General features: G+C 36.6%; 1 protein-coding gene and 1 long non-coding RNA gene across 2 annotated transcripts in view; one reads left to right on the top strand and one right to left on the bottom strand.

Moving 5' to 3' along the window:
* Positions 1–4,686, top strand: part of Ser (protein serrate) — a 311,007-nt gene extending 306,321 nt beyond the window's left edge. Inside the window, exon 19 of the mRNA XM_083118768.1 lies at positions 334–4,686. Coding sequence (XP_082974894.1) covers positions 334–896 — 563 coding nt within the window. The 3' untranslated portion in view covers positions 897–4,686. The remainder of the gene's footprint in view (positions 1–333) is intronic.
* A 4,307-nt stretch (positions 4,687–8,993) lies between these two features.
* LOC145985127 (uncharacterized) lies at positions 8,994–17,454 on the bottom strand. Its single transcript, XR_014441399.1, has 2 exons — positions 17,217–17,454; positions 8,994–15,521 (listed from the first exon to the last, which is right to left on the bottom strand). It is a non-coding gene; the product is annotated as an uncharacterized LOC145985127 (long non-coding RNA).
* Between the last annotated feature and the right edge of the window lie 5,198 nt (positions 17,455–22,652).

Raw genomic sequence — 22,652 nt, 5'->3', positions numbered from 1 at the left:
TCCAATAACAATTCATCATTTATATATTCCACGATACTTACAGAGCACAAATGAACAAAATATCTGAGAACTCAAATAAATAATAAATATATGTAATGTATAATTTAGTTTCTAAAAAACGCTGCTGACAAGCAGAGAAAATTTCTTTTTGCAACATGCTTTGTCCTTAAACGGAGCATTTACATTATCGCCATATTCAGAATTGATGATGGTACTTGGAGCCAAAATAAAAAATGTGAACACGTGGCACATACATATTAATTATAGCACATAGTAGCATAAGAATTTGGATTACTTAATCTCATTGTGAATTATATTCATTATTTCTTCCAGGCAATGGATATTTAATAGCAATGATCTGCATCATATTAGCTGTCCTGTGCCTTATAGCTGTTGGATCCCTGTTCTATTGGCATCACAAGAGAAAAGGAGATATTGCCAACAGATCACGCCATGATGATAGTGCAGATTTGGAGAAATCCAACAACTTACAAAATGAAGAAAATCTTCGCCGTTACACAAATCCTCTTCGAGCAACACGGAAAATGGACCCAGGAGGGTCTCTGGACAGTGGGGGTGGTTCCGAGGGAGTTGGGTACGGCGTGTGCATCAAGCCAGCGGAGCCAGATGCGAGTGCCCCCCTGTCGAAAGTGTGTGCACTGTCAAGTGAATCGACAGAGATGCTGGAAATGATCTCAGATGTTGAGAGCACAAATGGCATCCCGAGTAAGATTTACAAGGCACAGAATCCAGAAGTTAAAAAGAACACTTCTCCGCCCGTGGGTGAAGATTCACCACACAAAGACTTCGCAAAACACATTAATTTAAAGGCTTTGCCTTTGCAAAGGACGCAACATCAGCTTGAAAGAGGTGACATGCTGACTGTCATAGTGTGATAATAGTGCCTATCAGTGAAGGGGGGAAAAAACAATTATGCTTTGGTGACGTAAAACTGTGTGCCTTCTTTCCTTAGTGCTATTATCAAAAAATAGTTTTACATTGAAACAGTGATGATATTGGTGTTCTTCACGTACCCGTGTCCATTGGGGTTAAGTGCAATTAATGAAATCTGCATCTGAGTGACAGAATTGTATTTAGAAAACAATCGTCTTGGGGCTGAAACATTTCTAGAGAACTATCTGTGCAACTTCGTAGAACACCAAACTTAACTATTGCTTGGAATAACAAATTCAACAGAATTTTTACAATTTCTAAACTTTAGCGCACCTTGCATTGTGTTTTCTGGGTGGTTCATAAATTTGCTAAAACATAATGTGCATGCATGATCTCGAGCAAGCCCAGATATTGCCAATATTAAACTGCAGCAACATAAATGGAATCCATTATTCAAATGTGATACTTTACTGTAAGTAAATACGAGTGCTCATATATTTTTGTGACAAATGAAGAGAAGCAAAGAATATTTTGCGTGTGTGAGTGGTGCGTGATACAGAGAAAGTTTATATATATATATATTTGTGTACGATTTTCATGAGTGCATTCAATTCAGTGAACTGTTTCAAACAGCTGCGAAACTAGAAGCCATGAGACTGGTGTGATGCAATCCTAAAAATATAATTTGCAAGAAACACAGAAGAAGAATTTAATGTTGTAAATAAAAAAATAGTATTTATTGTGTTCCTTAATAAACAGATCTTGTCAGCAAAGGTGCAGAGTTATTTTGTTTTAGTATACAAAAATAAATGAAAAGAATCATTGCTGTGTCAATTTAATTAATTTTAATATGTGAATTTTGATTGCAATATAGATGCACAAATACAATTCTTAAGTGTATATTTTCTGTAACCTTGAAAATTATTTTCACAATGATTAAAATTATCTAAATTAGTTAATAATATATCCTTTTCATCAGTGACGAAAACATCAAGTAAGCATAAAATACTGCACCTTTGTATATTGAACTGTTATTTGAAGCTTCATAGCAACTACTAAACTTCCAGTGAACGCATAAGGTAAGAAACCTAATGCATATTACATGAATTTTATAATGATGCAGAAACTATTGTAAATGTCCTTTTGAAAAAATATTGTTTAAAGTATATAGAGTATAACATTTATTCACAAAGTGTAAATATGTAAATATTTCAAATATCATTTACATCTAGTTTTGTATATCAGATTCCTTAATTTATATATCTAGTGTCATTTACATTGAATGTATTGTCATATGAAAGCAATTCTAAAGAAAAAAAATATTCATATGCATGTCAAAGCTGTTGATGCAGTATCTTAAATTATCCTGTTGACAATGAAATGTTCTTAGAATTGGAAATTCATTTCAAATACTAATATTGAATCCTTTTCTAAATTGTAAGATGTACTTACATTAATCATCCAGAAGGTTGTGACTTTTTATACTTGGTAGCGTAAGAGAATTTTATATCCAAGTTCTGGGTATTACAAAACTTTTATAACAATATATATGTAAACTGTATTTTTCATTGTTTTGAGCAGTGCCTTTAAAATAGAAGTTAAACTCTGTAATTTTTTTATAAAGCTGTAATCGATTTTTAATATGAAATATTGGCCTGACAGAAATATGTGAATTTCTGTTATTTACTGAAATCTAATTTTTGTACAAAATTTAAATGCAAGATTATAAAGAAAATATGAAGAAATTAGTATTCGACAACTGCTTTTCTTACATGTCAGCGAAAAAATGTTATTGTGGGTTTAAAAATGCTGTTTTAGGTACAAATTAATTAAGTACAGTTGGTAGAAAGAAATACTTACCATCAGTCCTTTGTACATTTACTTATAATATTCATCTATATTACACAACTTAATGAAGTTATGTAACAGGAACAAAATTAACCAGTTGACTTGGAAGCTTTTTCTTTACTTGATTTATGCAAAACTTTACAAAAAGCATGAAATTATTTTTTGTTTTCAAACTCAATTACATTTGGCATGAAGTGATTTTACTGATAGTCTTAATGAAATATATTAATATGGTCTTAAAATGCAGAACTATCTTATTGTGCTAAATGTCTTCCCTGCTAATGCAAATCAACATTTCAGTACAAAAAGACCCAACTCTACATGTAGTGGGACCAAGATAATTTGTAGTAACTTTCATAATATATATACACGTATATTGCAAATTGCAACTTCACTGCATTATATGTTAAACTGGAGAAGGAGGGAGAAAATTAGGAAATATTTTTATTTGTAATGCCTTCCTAATATTTCAGGTGACGCAAACTTTTTAAAGAACAAAACTGAATGTAAGGGAAATGCAAATATCATTTGACAATTTCAAATTATGAACGCCCTTAAACTTTGATGCATTGCAAGTTACAAGTGCCAATATTTAACTACAAGTTTAACAAATGCACAATAATCATTCCAATTTTTAAGTGAGAATACACACATCATAAGTATCTAAAATTTCAGACACTTTTTTTAAAATTGAAATATTTTAATTTAAGCAAGTGAATTACGTATCATTTAGAAGGAACATTATTTTCTCCTCAACTTATGTTAATTCAAATTATATAACTACCAAGCCACATTTTTGTATTTGTGAGAAACGGACACTAAGTTCAAACATATCCATAAATCTGAATTTACGTTCAAAATTTATTCTGTTACTTATTCTTTGTAGCCTAGCTCATCAAAAAAATCTGTCTTAATAATGTCTGTAACTGAATTTCATTTTTAACTGTTTAGCAAGTGCATGGTGAAAAATAAATGTGGCTTGGTACTATCCTGTTCTGACCCCTATAATTGTTCTATAGTTTCAGTACTTTATCTTAGAAATAATAATGGAAATGTAACATATTTTCTTAAGCTATGGCAGCTGCTATTTTTTCCTACATCTGGCAGAGAAGAGAAAAATCATGGTAAACTACATTCCTCTTTATGAAGTGCAGATTTATAAATGTCTAAATAAATTCATAAAATAATTTAAATCTTCGAATACACGGTAAAAATGTCCATGACATAAATATTAACAAACGTATGAACATTTCGCATCAATGAAAATGTCATATCTTGTAGTGCTTCCATGTAAATATGAACAAGTTTCATTCCAGTTTGAAATATTTTGGAAATATATAAAACCAGGCTGTTTTATTGTGAAAGATCTCAGTGCATGGAAGTTTTACAAGGTTTTCCCAATATTTTCATAATTAGCAGAATAGTATTCTTTTACCTAATAAATATTGTAGAACACGTAGCAGGGTAGATACTTGAACATAGTGATTTGTGTGATATTTCAGTGCCTACATACAATGCAATATATGTAATTAAAAATCCCACTTCTTATGGATCAGTTTTTATGAGAAGAAGAATTATGTGTATTTTTAGAATCTGCTTGTAGGAATGGGTTTCTACTTTGAGGACCAATGATTTATTGTAAATAATGAACTTACTATCACATGAAAAGATAATAGTAGAACTTATTACACTTAGTGCTATGTATTTCATATGTAATTTACTTTTATCTTTAAGAAATGTGTTCAATTCAAAGTCAGTTGAACAAAGGCTTTATATAACAATATTTTCCACCAAATGTGAAAAATTGAAGCTATTTTTTTAGTCTGTATCAATTGCAAGAAAGAAAGGTATTATTAATGTTTGCGATATAAATTTTTAAAGTTATTGACTTTGAAAAAATATGTTTGAAACAATCACACTTGTGTAAAATATGTTTTGTGAATGTGGGACAAATAAAGAATATGTTGAATATTTTGCTCTTTTTTTTTGCCCTGTATATATAGGAAAGTACATCTTATGTAGTATTTTATTTTGGTTAGATTACATTACTTTTTACCTTTCTAGTAAAATTGGTGTGTAATTAAGAGAGATTTCAACAATGTACACCTGTACATTTGCATTGTTATTATGTGATGCAAACAAGGATTCATTATCCACTAATAGGAGTAAAACAAATTATATAAATTAGGGCTGAGCTGATACCACTTTGAACCGATGCCTGTAGAATTCCAGTTTAAAATAACAAATACTAGTTACGGACTCATATTAATTCATCACTCACATTCCTTTAAGGGTATGAACAATAACTCCCAGATGAAAAGATTCTCTCAGGCTATCAACCAGGTGAGTTGCAGAAAAGATTCCAAGCTTTCAAGAGCTAACATCACTCTCATCTTCAGGGTAGAAGTGCAGTCCTGAGCATCAACGCAGTGTATATACATTCGTGGATGAGGGTAGCCAGTGAAGATGGCAGACCATTTAGGTGCCGTGTCTGCTACGTCCATGCTGCTGGTCGACTATCGCTAGCCAAGATGGGTCTAGTTCGAGCCCCGTGTCATGATTGAGATTCTCCTTTTCCCCCATGAATAGCTATTGCTTCTCTTATGATGTGGTCCCAGTAGTTTGAAGATTTGACAATAATTTCTGTGTTGCTGAAATCTGGTCTATGGCCCTCATTGATTGAATCCAGACTTTTCCTAATGGAAATTCCTGATGTAGCTTTGGTGTTCTTTGCAGCGCTGTTCTATTGTCCTGCCAGTCTGCCCAATGTATGCTTTACTGCATTTGCATATAATACGGTAAAGTCCAGGTGTTTTAAGTCTTAAATCATCCTTAGGGTTGCGTAGTAGGTTTCTGATCTTTGGCGGAGGTTTGTGGATAGTTTTTATGTTGTGCTTCCAGAGAATTCGGCTTATGATTCCGGAGAGATTTCCAATGTATGGCAGGATGGCTATCTTCATGTCAGCTTCGTCCTGGTTTCCTGGGAGTGTCTGGATCTCCCGATGTGTCAAGATTTCCCAATGTGTCCAGATTCTCTGATGTGCTGGTCTTCTTGGACAGTACTCGTTTCAATGTTTTATTGATATTGTGTTCCGAGTACCCATTCTGTCTTCTGTCAAGACTTACTTCAATAACTCCCAGATTATTTTCATGTAGCGTTATGACCCTCATCTGGTTGGCTCTGTTTATGCTATGCTGTCCATTATTCTCTGTCATTTGCAATAAAAACAAGTCTCTGCAATATTGGCCGATACCAATAGTCACATAAAAGACTTATACAGAAGGGAAGAGTACAAGAAGAAATTGTTGAATCCACAACCCTCCCTATGTAGATAAAACAAAATTAATTTCACAGCGACTTACACCAGTCTTTCACAAGAACCCCACAATCATCTGGAAACAGCCCAGCATGATGATAATAATGCAGATTTTAAAAAAATGATCATCTTTCTTACCTCACGAGTTTGCAAGCAGGAATTGGAAATTAATGATTTCTTTTATTTCCACACAGCCGTAGCATGTCACAGCTTTTACTTGCCCATGCCTTTAACATTGTCAATCATCTGCTTCCCAGGAGGGTGGGGATTTGTCCAGCATTTCTCGAAAAAACTATAAGCAGAACGTTTTGTGCTGGCCTTCCAACCTGTCACAAGGAAAGGTGAACGAACTTTTGAAAAGTGCAAATGTTGTACTTGCCCATGCTTCTAGCAACTCAAAAACAATGGTATCGGTGGAAAAATTTCAACTGATACTAATAGGTTCAGCCCTAATATAAATCTAAGTATTGCATTGAAAGCATGTTAAATTTTAAGTGTGATTACATTTCAAAACATGATTTAACAGTAATTTTAAACAAATGATTTGGTTTATTTTACTTTGCTTTTCTGCCATTTTTTGGCTACTTGCGAAGATGTCGATGAGTGATGAAACTGATGAAGGGACACTCACAAACACCCATGCCCAAGCCAGGATTCGAACCCAGGACCCCTGGTGCATAGGCGCCGACTCCATGGGGCTTGGGGGGGCTCGAGCCCCCCCCCCCAATGTTAATGATGTTGGGGCAGAGCCCCTCAAATAATTTTGCTTAAGAGGATCTAATGTATTATTTTGCTTCTCTTGTAAAGTTTACTCTGTATTGTGCCACATGAACTTAACTTTAAATACACATTTGAAATGTTCTAGATTATCAACTTTTGGGGGGGGAGGGGCTGAGACCGCTAAACCATCAACTTTAGAGGGTCTTTGACCGGAGACAGCAAAACACATGACTTATTACTATATAATTATGAGTATTGTTAACATTTTTACTAAAAAGAGTTTCTAAATAACGAGGTGATATGACAATTATACCAATATGTTGTTTAGTGAATTTCTGAACAATTTGAGGTCGTAAACACAACTTTCAGGCAATATTGATATGTACGATATTTAGTTATCCTCTTCCTCTAGTCCAAAGAATAAGGGGAAAATAATTCTAAAGTCTTTGACTTTATTTAACACTGGCTTGCAGTAAAGTACGCAAGGAAAGCTTATGAAAAGTCTGTATTGCAAAAGTGGTTACGGCTATGATCAAATGCATTGTTGCTAAAGCTCGGCGTGCTATGTGTTTTTTTATAATTGCAAAATTAAATTTAAGAAGTAAAATATTGTAGCAAGAACAAAAAAGTAAAACAATTTTTCTGCGATTTGTGTTAGAATTTATGTAAATAATTAAATGGAACTGTTAAATATTGTAAATATTCGTTACTTTTATGAGTACGTCAACACTAAGGTTATTTGCACCTGTCACATGTCTTTTCTTTACAAGTCTGTTGCGGACATTAAAACACACCAGTCCCCTCGCCGAGACCTCCGTATCAAAGCGAGTTGAGTCGACCACCCAACACGCTCGGCTACCGAGGCCGGCATGAAACTGTTATGTTGACCTCTTAATGTAAATACATAGCCTACTTTTTAATAAAAATGTTAATTGTTATCTAAAAAAAACAAATGAGCAGACACAAAAGACATAAAAAGACTTTGAAACATTTTCTAAAAGTTTTTCATGTTACATTTCATTCACATGAGGAATATAATAGCTGCTTAAAAACTGCTATACGAAGACGTAATTTTTATTTTTAAAAAGGGGAGTGAGTGAGTCATGCATTCATTCATTTATTTCAGTGATCAGAGCCCCCCCATTAATTTTGACAAGTCGGCGCCCCTGCCCTGGTGTTGAAGTGAGATATGCTAACCACTCTGCCATGGAGGCCGGCCGTAATTAAAAAAATAATAATAATATAAAATAATGAGCAGTAATGCATTCATAGGATATATGGAAAAATACTAAAATAGTATAAATCAAATAATTTCTAAAACAATACACCATTATCTATACATTTTCATGTGCCTAATTACATTTTAATGGCCCATTCTGGACAACCCTTGGTGCCACCCCCATCAGTTACATCAAGCTAATTCATTGACAAATTATTTACAAACTACTTCTGTCTTTTTAATCTACGTTAATATCTGCCATGGTGTGTACAGTCATGGACACTTCTGGGTTGTAACGATCACATTGAAAGTTAATATGATAGTTACAAGCCGGAAGTGTCCGTGAGTGTACATACATACGTACATATTTATAGCACGATGAACTGATACATTGATATATTATTCTATCTTACAATTTTTATAATTTTTAACGAAGTCCCAGTTAATATGCGGCAATGTCTTTCAACCCTTCATGCAACCAGTGGGGTGAAGACAAAAGATTCTTCCCCCTTACCTGCTCCATGGCTTGAAACCCACATGACACTGCAAGAGATCCAACACCATGGTTTCAGTCAAGACAAAGTTGCTTTTAAAACCAATTTATGCTCAGGTAGGTTAATTGGCAGTGGGCCGAGCTTCCACCAGAGATCGAATCCGGGGTTCCTTGATTACAAGGTGGCCACTTCATCATCAGGGAGGCCCTCTGTGGTTTCAAATGGTCAAATCTATTACCTTCGTGACCGACAGAGGTTTCTCACGATGCTTTTTCATTTCATCTAAGAAACTGAAGAAAGTCATTAGACAATTTACAACATACATTTTACACACTACATCTATGAGGAAAATTATTATGTGTAGACAGAAAATACTTGAAAAATGTTGTTTTCTTCATTTTTTTATAGTGCGTAACTTAAAATAAGTAAATATCATCCAATCTATCCTTCTTTCATGTTAGCAGTATGTAAGAATATAACAACTTAACCAGAAACATAGTATCGTTTTATAAAACATGTTTATTGAAAAACAAATGATAAAACTACAAACTCTTTGTAAACAAAAACCTAATACACCACAATGGCTGATATTATGGTAGAACAATCACCTTAGCTACACATAAAAATACAATTTATACATGTAAAAACAACTTCATATGAAAAATACATTTCGATCCCTACTTAAGCATCTGAGTATGCACTAGTAATTAACACTCCGCATCTTTGTGTTAAGATGCAGGAAGACATCATTAACAAATCCTTGCATATTTTTTCTTGGCTTGAGAAAAACTAGAATAAGAATTACTAGGTTATTAGAATTTGCATGTTAATCTAGGATTTTTAGTGTAATATTTGTATGTTTTCACTTGAATTCCTAGACAAGAGTAAAGTTTGGCTAGTATATAATGTAGACCATGGGCTATATAGGAGGATACGTACAACCTTTGCCCCTAAGGAACTGCAGAGACTGGTTTTTAAATTTCCATTGGCAATAAAGTACATTTTAAAAAGGTTTCTTACAATCGAGTTGCACACATATCAGGGGTGACAGGTTTGTGGCATGAAATTTAAGGGTTCAATTTTTAAAAAGTTAACTTCTGAATGAACAAAAGTTTTGAAACAAATATTTGATTTATTTCTATTCCATCTGCAAACAAAAAGGCATATAGATATACTCTACACATTGCATAATACTTATTTACTTTCAGCCAGCAAAGAAGCAAAATTTTTGTGAAGCAGTTTAAATTTTATGTTGGATAACAGTTGTAGATTATTTATTAAGCTTTAAAATTATATATAATTTAATGTACATGCAAATACAAGCACGTCAGTACTACACAGAGAATCACATCACTCAAAGTCCTAATTTCTTCACACACATGATCCATTCCCAGCACTATTTACTTTAGCATTCGTTATTATGTCTTTCATCCCTCCTTCACTTACTTGATGGGTGAGAAACAGCTTGGATTATACGAAGGGGCATCAAAAAGTTTTGCCTGTTGAGGTATAATTTATTTAATAATGGAAACATTGAACATACATAAAGTTTTCCTGTCAGGGGCACGGCATCCGGTCATCGGGAGGGGATTCACAAAGTTTATCACATCGAAATGAGAGCCCAGGCCTGTTACGTTTCCTCTTGAGTGCAATGCTGTTACCCACGACCATTTTGGTGGCCCAGGTGAAATCCGATACGCTGAGACTAGCGCATTCATGATGTCTTGGTAGTGTTCGGCATGGTTCAGCTGATCTCAGGAGATACGGCACGCGGAGCCAGGCATGACTTTTAGCGCTTGAACGAAGATACAGAAGTGTTTTTTGTTTTCTTGACAACCTGTCATGCAGATGGACATTTTTCATCGTTGCCGAACTTGCTCTATTTGAACTTTAAAATTTATCAAAATTCTAATCATATTCAGAAAGAAACAATTTTCCTGAAAATCTGCTTGCTGACTTACAAATACAGTTTATCCAAATATTCTTGATTCACAAGCCCATAGAAATGAACCGACTGTATTTTATAGAACTGCAACAGTCTAGGATAAATCGCCATGTAAATTGGTAGCATTTATAATAAAATAAAATGTAGACAAAGCTCTTAAGGAAGTTTTCTGTTTAGCTAAATTGTTTTGTGCACTATACAAGCTAAACCAGCACCAGTTGATAAATTTTCTGCTCAAGAAATTCATAATTTTAAAGATCAACACAAGCAGATGGGCAGTTTGGGTGTATTATCCACTGAGAAAGATCTCTTTTGAAGTGACAAGAGTTGTAGATTTCACAAATTTGCCAAAAAACAAAGAAGACTAAAGTTTCTGGACAAGTCATGCCTCACCATTGTTGCCTGTAGTGTATGGTATCCCAAACTCTCAATCATTGCCCGTGCTGAAGCATCAGAAATGCGGTGAGCTTATCAACCCTGTGGTGGTTGTCATCGGTCACCGGCGTTGATGGCCTGTCACACCTTGTATTGTCCCCACTTTTGGTTTCTCCCACTTTGAACTTAACTACTGATGTCTGTGTTTCGTGGCATGAGATTCAAGGACCTACAGGAGATTAAAACAGCTCTGGGGCAGGGAGTGTTCTGTGGAATTTTTCTAAACTTTCTTTGAGGTCTGGGTAAAACAATGACTCAAATGCATCAAACGTGATGGGAACTAATGTATCTTCATTGTTTCAGTCTTTCCATTATTAAACAAATTATACCTCAACAGGCAAAACTTTTGCCCCCTCATATTTCTTACGATAGTGAGGCTTAAATCAATGCAATTCTATTTATAGCAAGGGATGGGGTTTCATTGGCTCATACTATAAATCATGGAATTATTTTAAGTTTTTAAGTCCACGTTATGTGCTAATAGGCTAATCGGGACTAGACATACAGTTTAAAGTGGGATCCGAACCACTGTGCCTCCACCTGGTACCTAACCAAGGATATTTGCTCACAAGGCAACAACATTAGCACTATTCCATCGGGAACGTTTAGGCCTCCCCGTTGGTGCAGTGGTAGTGTCCTCACCTTGTAATCAAGGGATCCTGAGTTTGATACCCGGTGGAGGTACATAGTCGTTTGAATCCCACTTTAAACTGTAGCCCAGTCCCGATTAGCCTTACTGTGCATAAAGTGGACTTAAACACCAAATCAATCCAATCCATCGGGAACGCCCTATTAAAATAAATAGCACCAAACCACCCTTCCTTCCCCTCAACCTACTTAACATTCAACTTGCCAGATGGCAAACCAACTTTTATTTCTTACTTAGCAAGGTTTGTAATGAGGTAAGTCTCATAAATTCACTAGTGGGGGAAGGCAGTTTAGATTGGCCCATGGTCTAAATATATAATTTTTGGAAAAGTATTAATATATTAGATCATCATGTATTTATGCAAAGATAAAACATTCCTGAAAATATTCATGTGAAAACTAAAACAAGTAAATGCTCTCTGCAAGAAAAAATGACCTCAGTGTCAGTTTTATTGAGATTTAACACTTCCAAACAAATCCATCTTATTTTGAAAATGGTGAATACATACAAATATTTCATTGCTGTTTCAGAAAGACAATAGCTATGAATGTAGCTAACCTGTCAAAATGAGTAATATTGTACAGGTGCGATTCAAATGTCTGATTGCAAGTATGGGGAAACACCCCCTGAGGACCACAAACTGGTCCACTGAAATCACATGTGCTACCTTACAACCTCACAACATATCCACTGGCTGTGCTATTCAGTCTGTCAGCAGGTGGTATCGCTGTTGAACATGGCCATGTCAAAGTAAATCATGGAGAACACAACTGTGAGTGTTTTTCTTGCATAAGTTTAATCTGGTGCATTCTGCATGACATGCAGTAAATAACATAAATGTCACATTTGGAGCAGGTACAGCTAATTTTCTGGGCTTGAAATGGTACAAAAGTAATTTCTGTTAGCAGCACACAATATGCAAATTTTCATATTTCTTGAATCACAGAAATCAATTGCAAATGAATTCATATTTTGACTTCACATCTCAAATGTCATGTGTTATTTAAAAAATGTACACTTAAGAGCATTGCAAGACCACCGAAATTCAGTTGTAAATTTCTCAACAGACATGAAGCATTGAAAGAACACATTCCCACATTCATGTTGTGTTGAACACATGGTTCAAAATTATGTGAACATCTCTGCACTTCTGTTGCTTACCACATATTTTACCATCATAACTTTTAAACTTCCATATACACGTTTGTGATTTTAAACATAGTGGCAGGGTTGTTAAAATTCCTGTCTGGGGGAGAAAATCAGCAAGTGTAAATGGGTTCTGGACAGTATATATATAAACATCATTGCATCTTAAAAGTATTTCAATTCGGTCCAGGAACTTTTTTTCCAGATCAATTTAAATACAGTCCAAGTTCAGTATTGAAATGAAGCAATACGCAACTTGGACTGAATTTAAATTGTACAAGAAAAAAGTTCCAGTCCTGTTACAGAACACATTAGAATTTATACGTTCCTGGACATTTAATAACCCGGGTTGTTAAAGGTCCAGGAATTGTAAATAAATTAAATTCCAGTCCAGGGGAGTAAATCAGCAAGTGTAAATGGGTTCTGGAATGTAAAGAAGCCTTTTATCTCTAAAAGTATTTCAATTTGGTCCAAATTTGAAACAATATGAAACTTGAACAGAATTTAAACTGTGCGAGATAAAAGGTTCCGGTCTTGTTATGAAACTCAATAGAATTTGTGGGTTCCTGGTGTACTTTTAACAACCCTTGTGGTCAGTACCATGCTCCAGCACCTTTCACGTCCCCAGGGACCCACTCAATTATGAGCTTTGTGAGCACCGGAACTGTTTATGCATGGATTGACATTTGAGGGGTTATCACCCACACTGGGATAAAATCCTTGTCTTTACCATGACAGCCAATTTCTATTTTTGTTACTTTACATTCCTTTTCTACCTCCTGGGTTAATTGTGACAATGAGGATGAATGATGAAATGGCTACAGGACATGCACAATGATTAACAGTTGAACCTGAGTTATACGTATGCAAAGGTGAAGAGAAAATAATACATATAACTGAGAAATACAAATCAGATTTAGATACCATGTCATATCATTATTAAAATACTGTAATTTTATCTATTTTGAGGAACAAGATACAGTATAATACAGGTTATTTCTGTCATAAAGTGGTACATCAACGACTCTAAAAGTTGGATTCTTAAATGCACTACATTTACCACTTTATTAGTGAACACTTTTACACTGAAATAAGTACTTCAGTAGACACTAGAATTTTTCATACCGAACTTACACATCTCACATAATATTATTGTCACTGAAATAAAATTCACAAATTGTTCAATGTTCAAATGTAACTCAAAAAATTACTCACTAGGCCTACATAGGTAGAACTTAAACATTAAAGAGGAAGATTCATTTTGAACTTCACCCTGGATTAAAGAAATCAGACAGTTTGGTTTGTTTCCTCGCAAATCGAGACCAACCACCACCATGCCTGCCTATCCTATTTCGTATTTGAAAAACGCCTTGTTTTTTAACTACAAGAAATGTATACTGTTGTAGCTTAGTTAAGTACAAATCAACTGTATTTGGTTAAAATTTGTACACATAACACAGAATTACGTGTAAATGCATTACATACAAGTAAGGTTTAATTAACACTTTAAATTATATTTTGCAAGGACCTACAGTCATTCACGTACAAAACAGAACTGAGTTATGTATAAAGCAGTCTCAACTGTGTGTGTGTGTGTGTGTGTGTGTGTGTGTGTGTATCCTTGCCTAAACAGGGTTCGAACTTGGGAACTCTAGCTATGTAGCCCATAATGCTGACCAGCACAGAGGTTAGCTCTAACGAAGCAGTCACATGCCCTTCTAACCAGATCGTCATGGCTCATTTACACGTTAATGTTCAACACTGGAAACTCTTAGCCTAACAACAGATTGCTCTTCTGCAAATAATCGGAATTGTCGTGATGTAATAAGCAAACATTTCACAACAAGGATGTGATGATATATCAAACTAATACCATCCAGCACATAAGAATAATTTGTAGTGTTCATATTTCTACTGTGGTAAAAAATCTTAATATTAATATCTTAGCACAAAAAACGGGTATTACCATCGTACTCGTTGTAACAAAAAACTACCACCAGTACCACCAAGTTCTGTCAGAAAAATATTCTAAAAATAATTAAAGATTTAGTACAGAAAACTGTGTTAGCTTCATATTTGTTGTAAGAAAATAATACGACTTTTAATGTAAAAGAAATGTAGAAATAACTCAAGATTCAACATGCATGAAAGACAAGCACAGAAAATACAGCTTCCAATACCACTTGAATATCAGCTTCAGTAACAAATTGACTTAATTTGAGACAGTGTCATACAGCATCAAATATTCTCACAACTTTGATTTTTAAGGAAGCATTGTTATTTGCACAAAAATATGCTTACATCTCCAAGTATACAACACATATACAATATGAAAAATCCATATTTTAGACTATGCTGAATTTCTCAAAGAAAAATAATATAATACACTTAATACAAATTCAGAATCACAAACTATTTTTTGTAACCATATTCAACAAGTTACAGTACAATACAGTAATAATCTGTTAGTATGAGTTTAAAACACTCCATTCTATAAGAATTACAGTTTCACACACTCATAAGTATAATTATCTATACATATTAATATGTATAAAACAATGTACAAAAATATACTATACACACAGCAAAGTATCAGCCTTACCCTTTATAGATGAATTTCCACCAACTGTAAATAGTGGTCAATGGTTTACTGGTAGGTAATCTAGCCCACATGAAACATACGAATCGTACTGTTTCCCTCCGAAAGTAACCCACCTTGAATTTGGGAGAAAAAGGTTGGCAATGAAATCTTCCTCAAGAAGTCCTGTTGAAAGCAGCCATGACATCAAGTAGCGTGGCAGATAAACATATGTGGAATACGTCATGAGTGTTAAAATTGATATTATTACAGAATCTGTATACAAGTCAAGGAAGCAGCTTGTCAGGAACAATAAAACATCACTTAGGGGTAAACTTAACGTCAGTGTACAATAAATAAGTAACACTAAAATGCTTTTAAAATCTTGTCTGGTATTTCAGAAACTTCATGTTTCGGGGGCCACTGACCCACTGTACCCCTCTCGAGAATTACGTCAATTTTTTTTTTTAATCAATAGATTGCAACGTTTTACGTGATATAAAAATGGTTATAGTGTTAGGAAAGCACAAATAACTGAGATATTTGATTCCAAAGTATAGCCCAAGTTAAGTTAAAACCTGCAATTTTGGAGTATTTTCACCACTTTTGGTTAGTAAAAACTGTTTATATGAACACTAAAATAGCGAAATAACACACTGAAAATAACTATCGGAACATTTCTCGTAAAGGACACACGGATTTTATCAAATTTACTTACCAAATGCAGTTTCTTTATACTTCTGGAAGTTCGGGGAAGTGTTTTCTCGCATCATTCATTGAATTTTGCAGGTAAATCATCTATTTTTCGATATAAATGTGTGACCGATCCACGAAAGCTCTTACATCCATTTTCTTCCAGTTGGATGTAGCCTGTGTGTGATGACATAATCCCGGGCAGTGTTTCCAAACATGTGTTTTTGTAACTGAAGAAAGTACCTTACCGGAAATAGTTCATGGGGCTATGCGTCAATGGTTTGTGGGGCTACATAGGTATTTTTGGGTGCAGTGGGGTGGAAACACTGCATGCCGATTACGGTAGTCAAACTGTGACCGCCATTTTGTGTATTACCGAAGGCAAAAAGAAATGAAGAAAACTTACTCGATATGTCGCAAATAGAGATTATTTCCGTGAAATAACCGAAAAGCCATCTTCAGCAATGTTTCTCAATGCAGAATACGCAAGTACGAATATTGAAATTAAATGAACTAGCAAATTTCAGCTGTCTGTCCCTTACGAGAAATTTACCCTACATTCACCTTAGGAAAGCCTTCGGGCTGTTCTGCTACACGTGCCACGGTAAGAGATGTACTTTAGGTTTAATTGAAGATGACGGGAGTGTTCCCCAATTTGTTTGAAATTTTGTATACTTTCTACATGAGGCCTCCTGAACATGAATCTGACATTACAATTTCCCGGTCAAGTCTGTAACTTGAAAATTTCACGTAATGTTAGATTAGGTTAGGTTTGGCAAACATACTTGAAATAACATTAAGCTTACCTTCAAAGTCTATAGTGATTACAATACAACGGTGGATACAGTGTTGCCACACTGAACATGTTCCTCTCCTTCCTGGTTGAGAAATATCGCCATTATGAAAAGCAATATATTACACCTTACACACGTAATATCCAAATTTCAAACAGTGACCGGGACATCAGAACCTCTGATATGTCATCCGGAAAACTTATTTGGTTAGTACATTCTCTAGTAAATAAATCGGAGAACACTCCCGTCACCTTCAATTGCTCCGTACTTTACTTCACAATAACATATTTTCCCGAGCAAAAATCAACTGAAAATGTTCATAAACCATACAAAATATTGCGATTACAAAGTACGTTCTAGATTTTTACTCGAAGGACTGTTAATACTGAGATACCTGAAGTTATTCCACTTTGTTGCAATTAATTATCTACGACTACGTATCATATGGAAGACACAACATATTATGCACGCAAACAAAGGATACTCAGCAATATTTTCTCCCATGGTTCAAACATATACAAACAAGTAACCAATTCATATCTAAAATACCAATATGACAACCACTTTAAAAATTTCTGGATCATTTTCACGTTTATGTCAGTTCTGTACGATAATTTCCAACTACCTGTTATGAATGTTATCACACACGAACTTTCACAATCACAATGACAACACAAACAACTTATTCAACATGCACTCACTTTCAGTCAGCTGACGTTTTGTTTTCACCATAGTACAGCGCCTAGAATAACGTAGTGTGGAAAACGGCATGCTTCTGCGCTCTCAGGCTGGTTCCACTCGAAAATGATACCGCTAGAGGCGCTGGTGTCGGTACACGTGCTAGGCGTTCGTCTGCTTATAATGGAAGTAAATGGAGTTTTCGCTGCAACGTCTGATTCTTTTACATGAAGCATTTCTACGAATGTGATAATTGCTATGATATTTGGTACAGTGGTCGCGAAGATATTAACGAACATTCTAGACAGTCGACTACGTCCTGTTATCGTCATACTTTCGTTAATAATACGGGAGAAAAAATACGCGTGGAATGTTCTTGGCAACTAAATTTTTGTGTATGAATTAGGTTCATTATTATTATCATCATCATCATAATTTCTTTTAAAGATATACACACTGAAGCATTTGTATTTTGGATGTTTATCTCTTTTCTTCTGCTTTAAACTAATCGCGGCGATGATGATAATGATGATTGCATGAAACGACAAGGGGAACCCCACAAAACTTTCTTAGTGCCATCGACATGAGTGTAAGGCAACTTTCAAACCAATGGGACAAGCGACACGGGATGTTCACACTGTCACACTAGTGACACACACTTCCAGATTGTAAAATAGCATTCATTGCACATGAGGGTCCCAACTAAGTGACAAGCGACATGGTGCCTTCAGTCTATTAGCAAGCGTTGCTTGCGAACAACAGATAGGAGACACGATAAATCGCACATTACAACAACAGATCTAGGCGACACGATAAGCCACACGTGTCGCTTTGTCGCTTCTGCGTCGCTCAAACTGGGCCATTTCCTCAATAGCTTGCAACATGTTGCCGTGGTTTGTTGTTCGCGCATACGCGATGCAATGAGTGTCTTGCTTTAGTGAGATTGCGCACCAAAGCGACAAGCGGCACGCGACACTTATCGCTTGAGGTTTTCACCAACCGAACGCTGGCCTGTGCTTCCCGTCATGCCGCTACGATGTGAAATGTTGCTCTTGATTGGCTCCTTTCCAAGCAACATGTGTCACTTCGGTATGAAAGTTGCCTTGGACCGAATGACCCGTGTCGCTTTGGTGTGAAATCCTCGTATCGTTTGTCGCTTTGGTGTAAAATCTCCTTGAGGAGACGGTGCAGTCAGAGCTTTTGTCCCTACGGTTCGAAAGGCTGCATTGATTTCCGACTGCTCGCTTTCAAGCGACATTTGTGGTTTGTCGCCTCGGTATGAAATATCTCTCAGGATACTATTTATATTCTAATAACATAGAAAAATAAACTCTAATACACAGTCCAAGACCTGACGTCCGGAATCACATTGCGATGTTTCTTCTTGTGTTACGCATGCTATTTATTTATTAATTTTATTTTACTTTTCTTTCCAAATTAATGCCATTTCTTGACTGCAAATCACTCCACAAATATAACTGTTTCCATCAGTTCACTTACCGTCTTTCTAGAGAAACAAATCTACACAATAAATTCCAAAAACTAACTAAGCCGCATTACTTTCATAACAAAATTAGCAGCTGTATCGATCGCACTGCCATCTACTTGTCATCGTCTCGGGGAACCAGTTTCTTGGGTCGTTTTCCACACTACGTTATTCAAGGCGCTGTAACCATAGGTTTTCGGAAAGTTGGACGCGCCGTTGCCAAGTTTCTTTTATGTTTACCAGCTGGGTTTGATGAATGGTAACTGGCAAATGTCGATAGTGAGAAACAACTAGAATTGAAACAAGGAAATGTATTATGTGCTTGTAATTTTATTATGGGAAGGGCTCTAGTGAGAATGCTTACTTCGGCTCGGCATGTGGACACAAATGGAGAAAACACAGGAATATGCGCTGATTGATTAGGGGTATATTCTAGGGGTGTGCGGGATCCCGAAAAGTCGAACTTATGATATTTATTTTTCCATTTCATAAGTTACGACAACCAAAAGTCGTCTTCTTTTCGGCCGCATGTATATGGTACGATAAAAATATTGTTATTCATTTAATAAAGCATCGAAGAAGAAGACATCAGTGGAAGAGAAATTTACATGTGGAATGAACACACGTCACTTCGGTTGTCGTAACTTATGAAATGGAAAAATAAATATCATAAGTTCCAATAACACTTGGATATCAGCTTCAGTAACAAATTGACTTAATTTGAGACAGTGGCCGTGTCCGGATTGGCAAGCGCTCCCTCCCGTTCTCTCCCGTTGCTCTCGTGTGCCGTCGAAGTCACGTCCAAGTCGTCCGAATCTACATGTCCCCTTGTAGTACGGTTGTCACTTTTCCCGCTAGGTGTCAGCCCGAACTTCACCCACCGCGCTCTGGGGCGCAGGCGCATCGCACGGAAGCAGAAGGTAGACGCCAAACAAACATGACAATGATTTCCACCTATTTACTACTCATATTAAAAATGTAACACGCTATTTCATCATTTACAACTTTTCTACATTTAGTATTATTGATAAAATGTTAAAGTATAACTGAGTTTTGCATCCTCTAATCAGTATATGTTGCCTGTACAAAGTGAAAGTTAGAATATGGCTGCCAAGAGCAGCGTCACATCGAGTTCAAGCGTGCATCTGTCGCGCCTCTCTGCTCTTCCCTCCGACTCCACGTCTGCCGCGAATTCGGACAACGGAGGGTGGCTGAATCCCCGGATGGAACGGTGCTCTAGGTGACATCTGCTGCCGATTCGGACGCGGCCAGTGTCATAAAGCATCAAATATTCTCACAGAATATTCAGAAAGAAAGAATTTCTCAAAGAAAGCTGTATTTTCTGTGCTTGTCTTTCATGCATGTTGAATCTTGAGTTATTTCACGTAGCTTGCGATTCAAACAACCTGTTTATTATCAAGCGTAACAAAAACAGGTATGGACTTGCACAATGCTGCTGCTCGAGATATGTCTTTCTGCGCCATGAATTGCCACATTATTTCAACCAATGGCTGACAAAATTGGTTCACTCCAGCGCAGTCGCTGAGGAAGATAGTGGGTGCGTTCCGAAAGTCTTAACGAAACGAACGCATTCAACGAAAATAACTGGGCTCGTAAATCTGGTGAAACCAGTTATTTTACAGACTTATGGGACACTCTAGGCGAAAGCGCAGGCGCAGCGTTTTGTTTAGAGAAAGTTTCCGCATGGCGCCAGCGGAAGGAATGTCCTTACGGCAAAAATACACTCTATTATGGCCACTGTTACTCATTTTAATCACATTCTAAGAACGGTCAAGGCATACTCGTTTTGTGCATGTTGCTTCATATCGCTATCTGTTAAAATTATAATACATTTTCCGAACTAGTACAGTTTGAATCCATCAGCACGCGCTTTGTCTGCAAGGAGCAGACGATTTTCACATTTTCACGGAACAAACCACCCTCCTGGCCCGTGCGTTTGGTGAATCTCGTTCTTGCACGAAACGCACGGAATGCGACTTTTGGGACAGCATAATGAAACTCACTAAACGGACGGAAGCACTTATGGGACACCCAGTTACCATAACTCGTTTAACGCGTTAAACTCGTGCGACTTTCGGAACGGGCCCATTGTTATCTGAAGACCTCTCAGTTTTCGCTGTATTTTTATTGCGAATTTAAAAAAAAACAACAAAAAAACGACTTTTTTTGTTTTGCGCCAAAACCTTCGTTCCACAATACTGGAAAAAGTTCACTACGATGTCGGTTATGTGTAGTTGTCGTCCCCAAAGAAACCTCACTTTACTTCAAAGAAAGTTCCGAAAGATCAGTTTTCCTCCTAACAACCACATGTCAGGTCCACGTGCAGTGCAATAAATCGTCCCTTGAAACCTTTCGTACCAATAGTGTCCGTCCAAGAAATGACAGTTCTCGTCAACTCCACGTGGACTAAATGAGATGTTGCTAATTCAGTTTCTTTAGAGATTTCTAAACGCGAGGTTGCGGTTCTCTATCTTTGCTAGGTTGTGTTATTGTGTTTTGCTATTTTTTTATGCAATGTAAAGACCTTGGGAGTAAAACGTCACAGTGAATAAATGGATGTCTAAACACTGCAGGTAAAAGTGACAACAGCGCTTTGCCGAAAAACAGGTGGTGGCTCGAAACCAGATACGGGTCCGGTCGGCTTCCTCTGGGATTCTGTCAAAGATGCCGAACTGGTGATACCTTCAGGACCAGCAGTAAACAGATTTATCTTGTCACATTCCGATTTATTGTCGACCTGCCTCATTATTATTATTCTAATCCTTAGCCGTGAAAAATGTGTTTAATCAAGGTGTTGAGTGTTTTTATTTCTATGTATATATATTGATCTGCCAAGCCAACGGGAGTAAGGGAGGAAGTCGCGAGTTTCACGGGCGAGCACCAGAAAGGTCACGATTTGCGTCTGGAACTTAGGAAATTCGACCTTAACGACAGCCATTCAAATTTCGCGGGTTCCAGCAGCCGAACTGAAGTGAAACTTTTACCAGCGCAGCAACATGTATGCAAGGACGGATGTGTGGAGATTCGTCGCAATCAAGCAAGAATTACGGATGCCAGATCGAATTGGTTAAAATCGATCAGTTTATGGACACAGATTCAGGCCCGTAGCCAGGCAGGGGCCAGGGGGGGCTCAGCCCCCCCTGACAGGGTCACCAGCCCCCCCTGGCACTGCCGCCAGCCCCCTTGACATTAGGTAAAACTATTTTGTATTCTAGTTTGAGGTGAAGAGTGAAAATGTAGACAGAATATATTAATTTGTTCACAACTTCGTTCGTTCATCTTGTTTATGAGCAGAAGTCTAAGGCCGTGTCCCAAAGGTGAAAGACCGTACTTGAAGCGAGCATCCTCCGAGTATGGTCTTGGAGTGCGGTCTTTAAGTCCTGGACTGGAAGTGAAAGTCTTTCGAATTGCACTTCGACTGCAGCGCCAAATACGATCAGTAGATGAAGCTGAGTACTCGTTGTTTTCCCCCACGTTATAAACACTTGTTTTTACCCATAGATATCACATAGCATTTTCAAATGTTCTACACATACATTTCCACACATTAGAAGCACTTTAACCAACAACTTCCTGGTCTAAACCTGTGTTGCTGGCTTTCTACCTCCGCGATTTTAAACAAACGAACAACGAGTGTGGAAATCACGTGACCGAGTCAGCTTCCATCTGCACTGCGAGATATGCACTTGCGTACTCCTGTACTTGGCGCTTTCGAACTGTACTAGGTGGCGTCAC

Source organism: Lepisma saccharinum, chromosome 3, assembly GCF_977018435.1.
Source record: "Lepisma saccharinum chromosome 3, izLepSacc3.1, whole genome shotgun sequence".
Taxonomy (NCBI): Eukaryota; Metazoa; Arthropoda; class Insecta; order Zygentoma; family Lepismatidae; genus Lepisma; species Lepisma saccharinum.
This window is presented reverse-complemented; position numbering and strand designations above follow the sequence as displayed.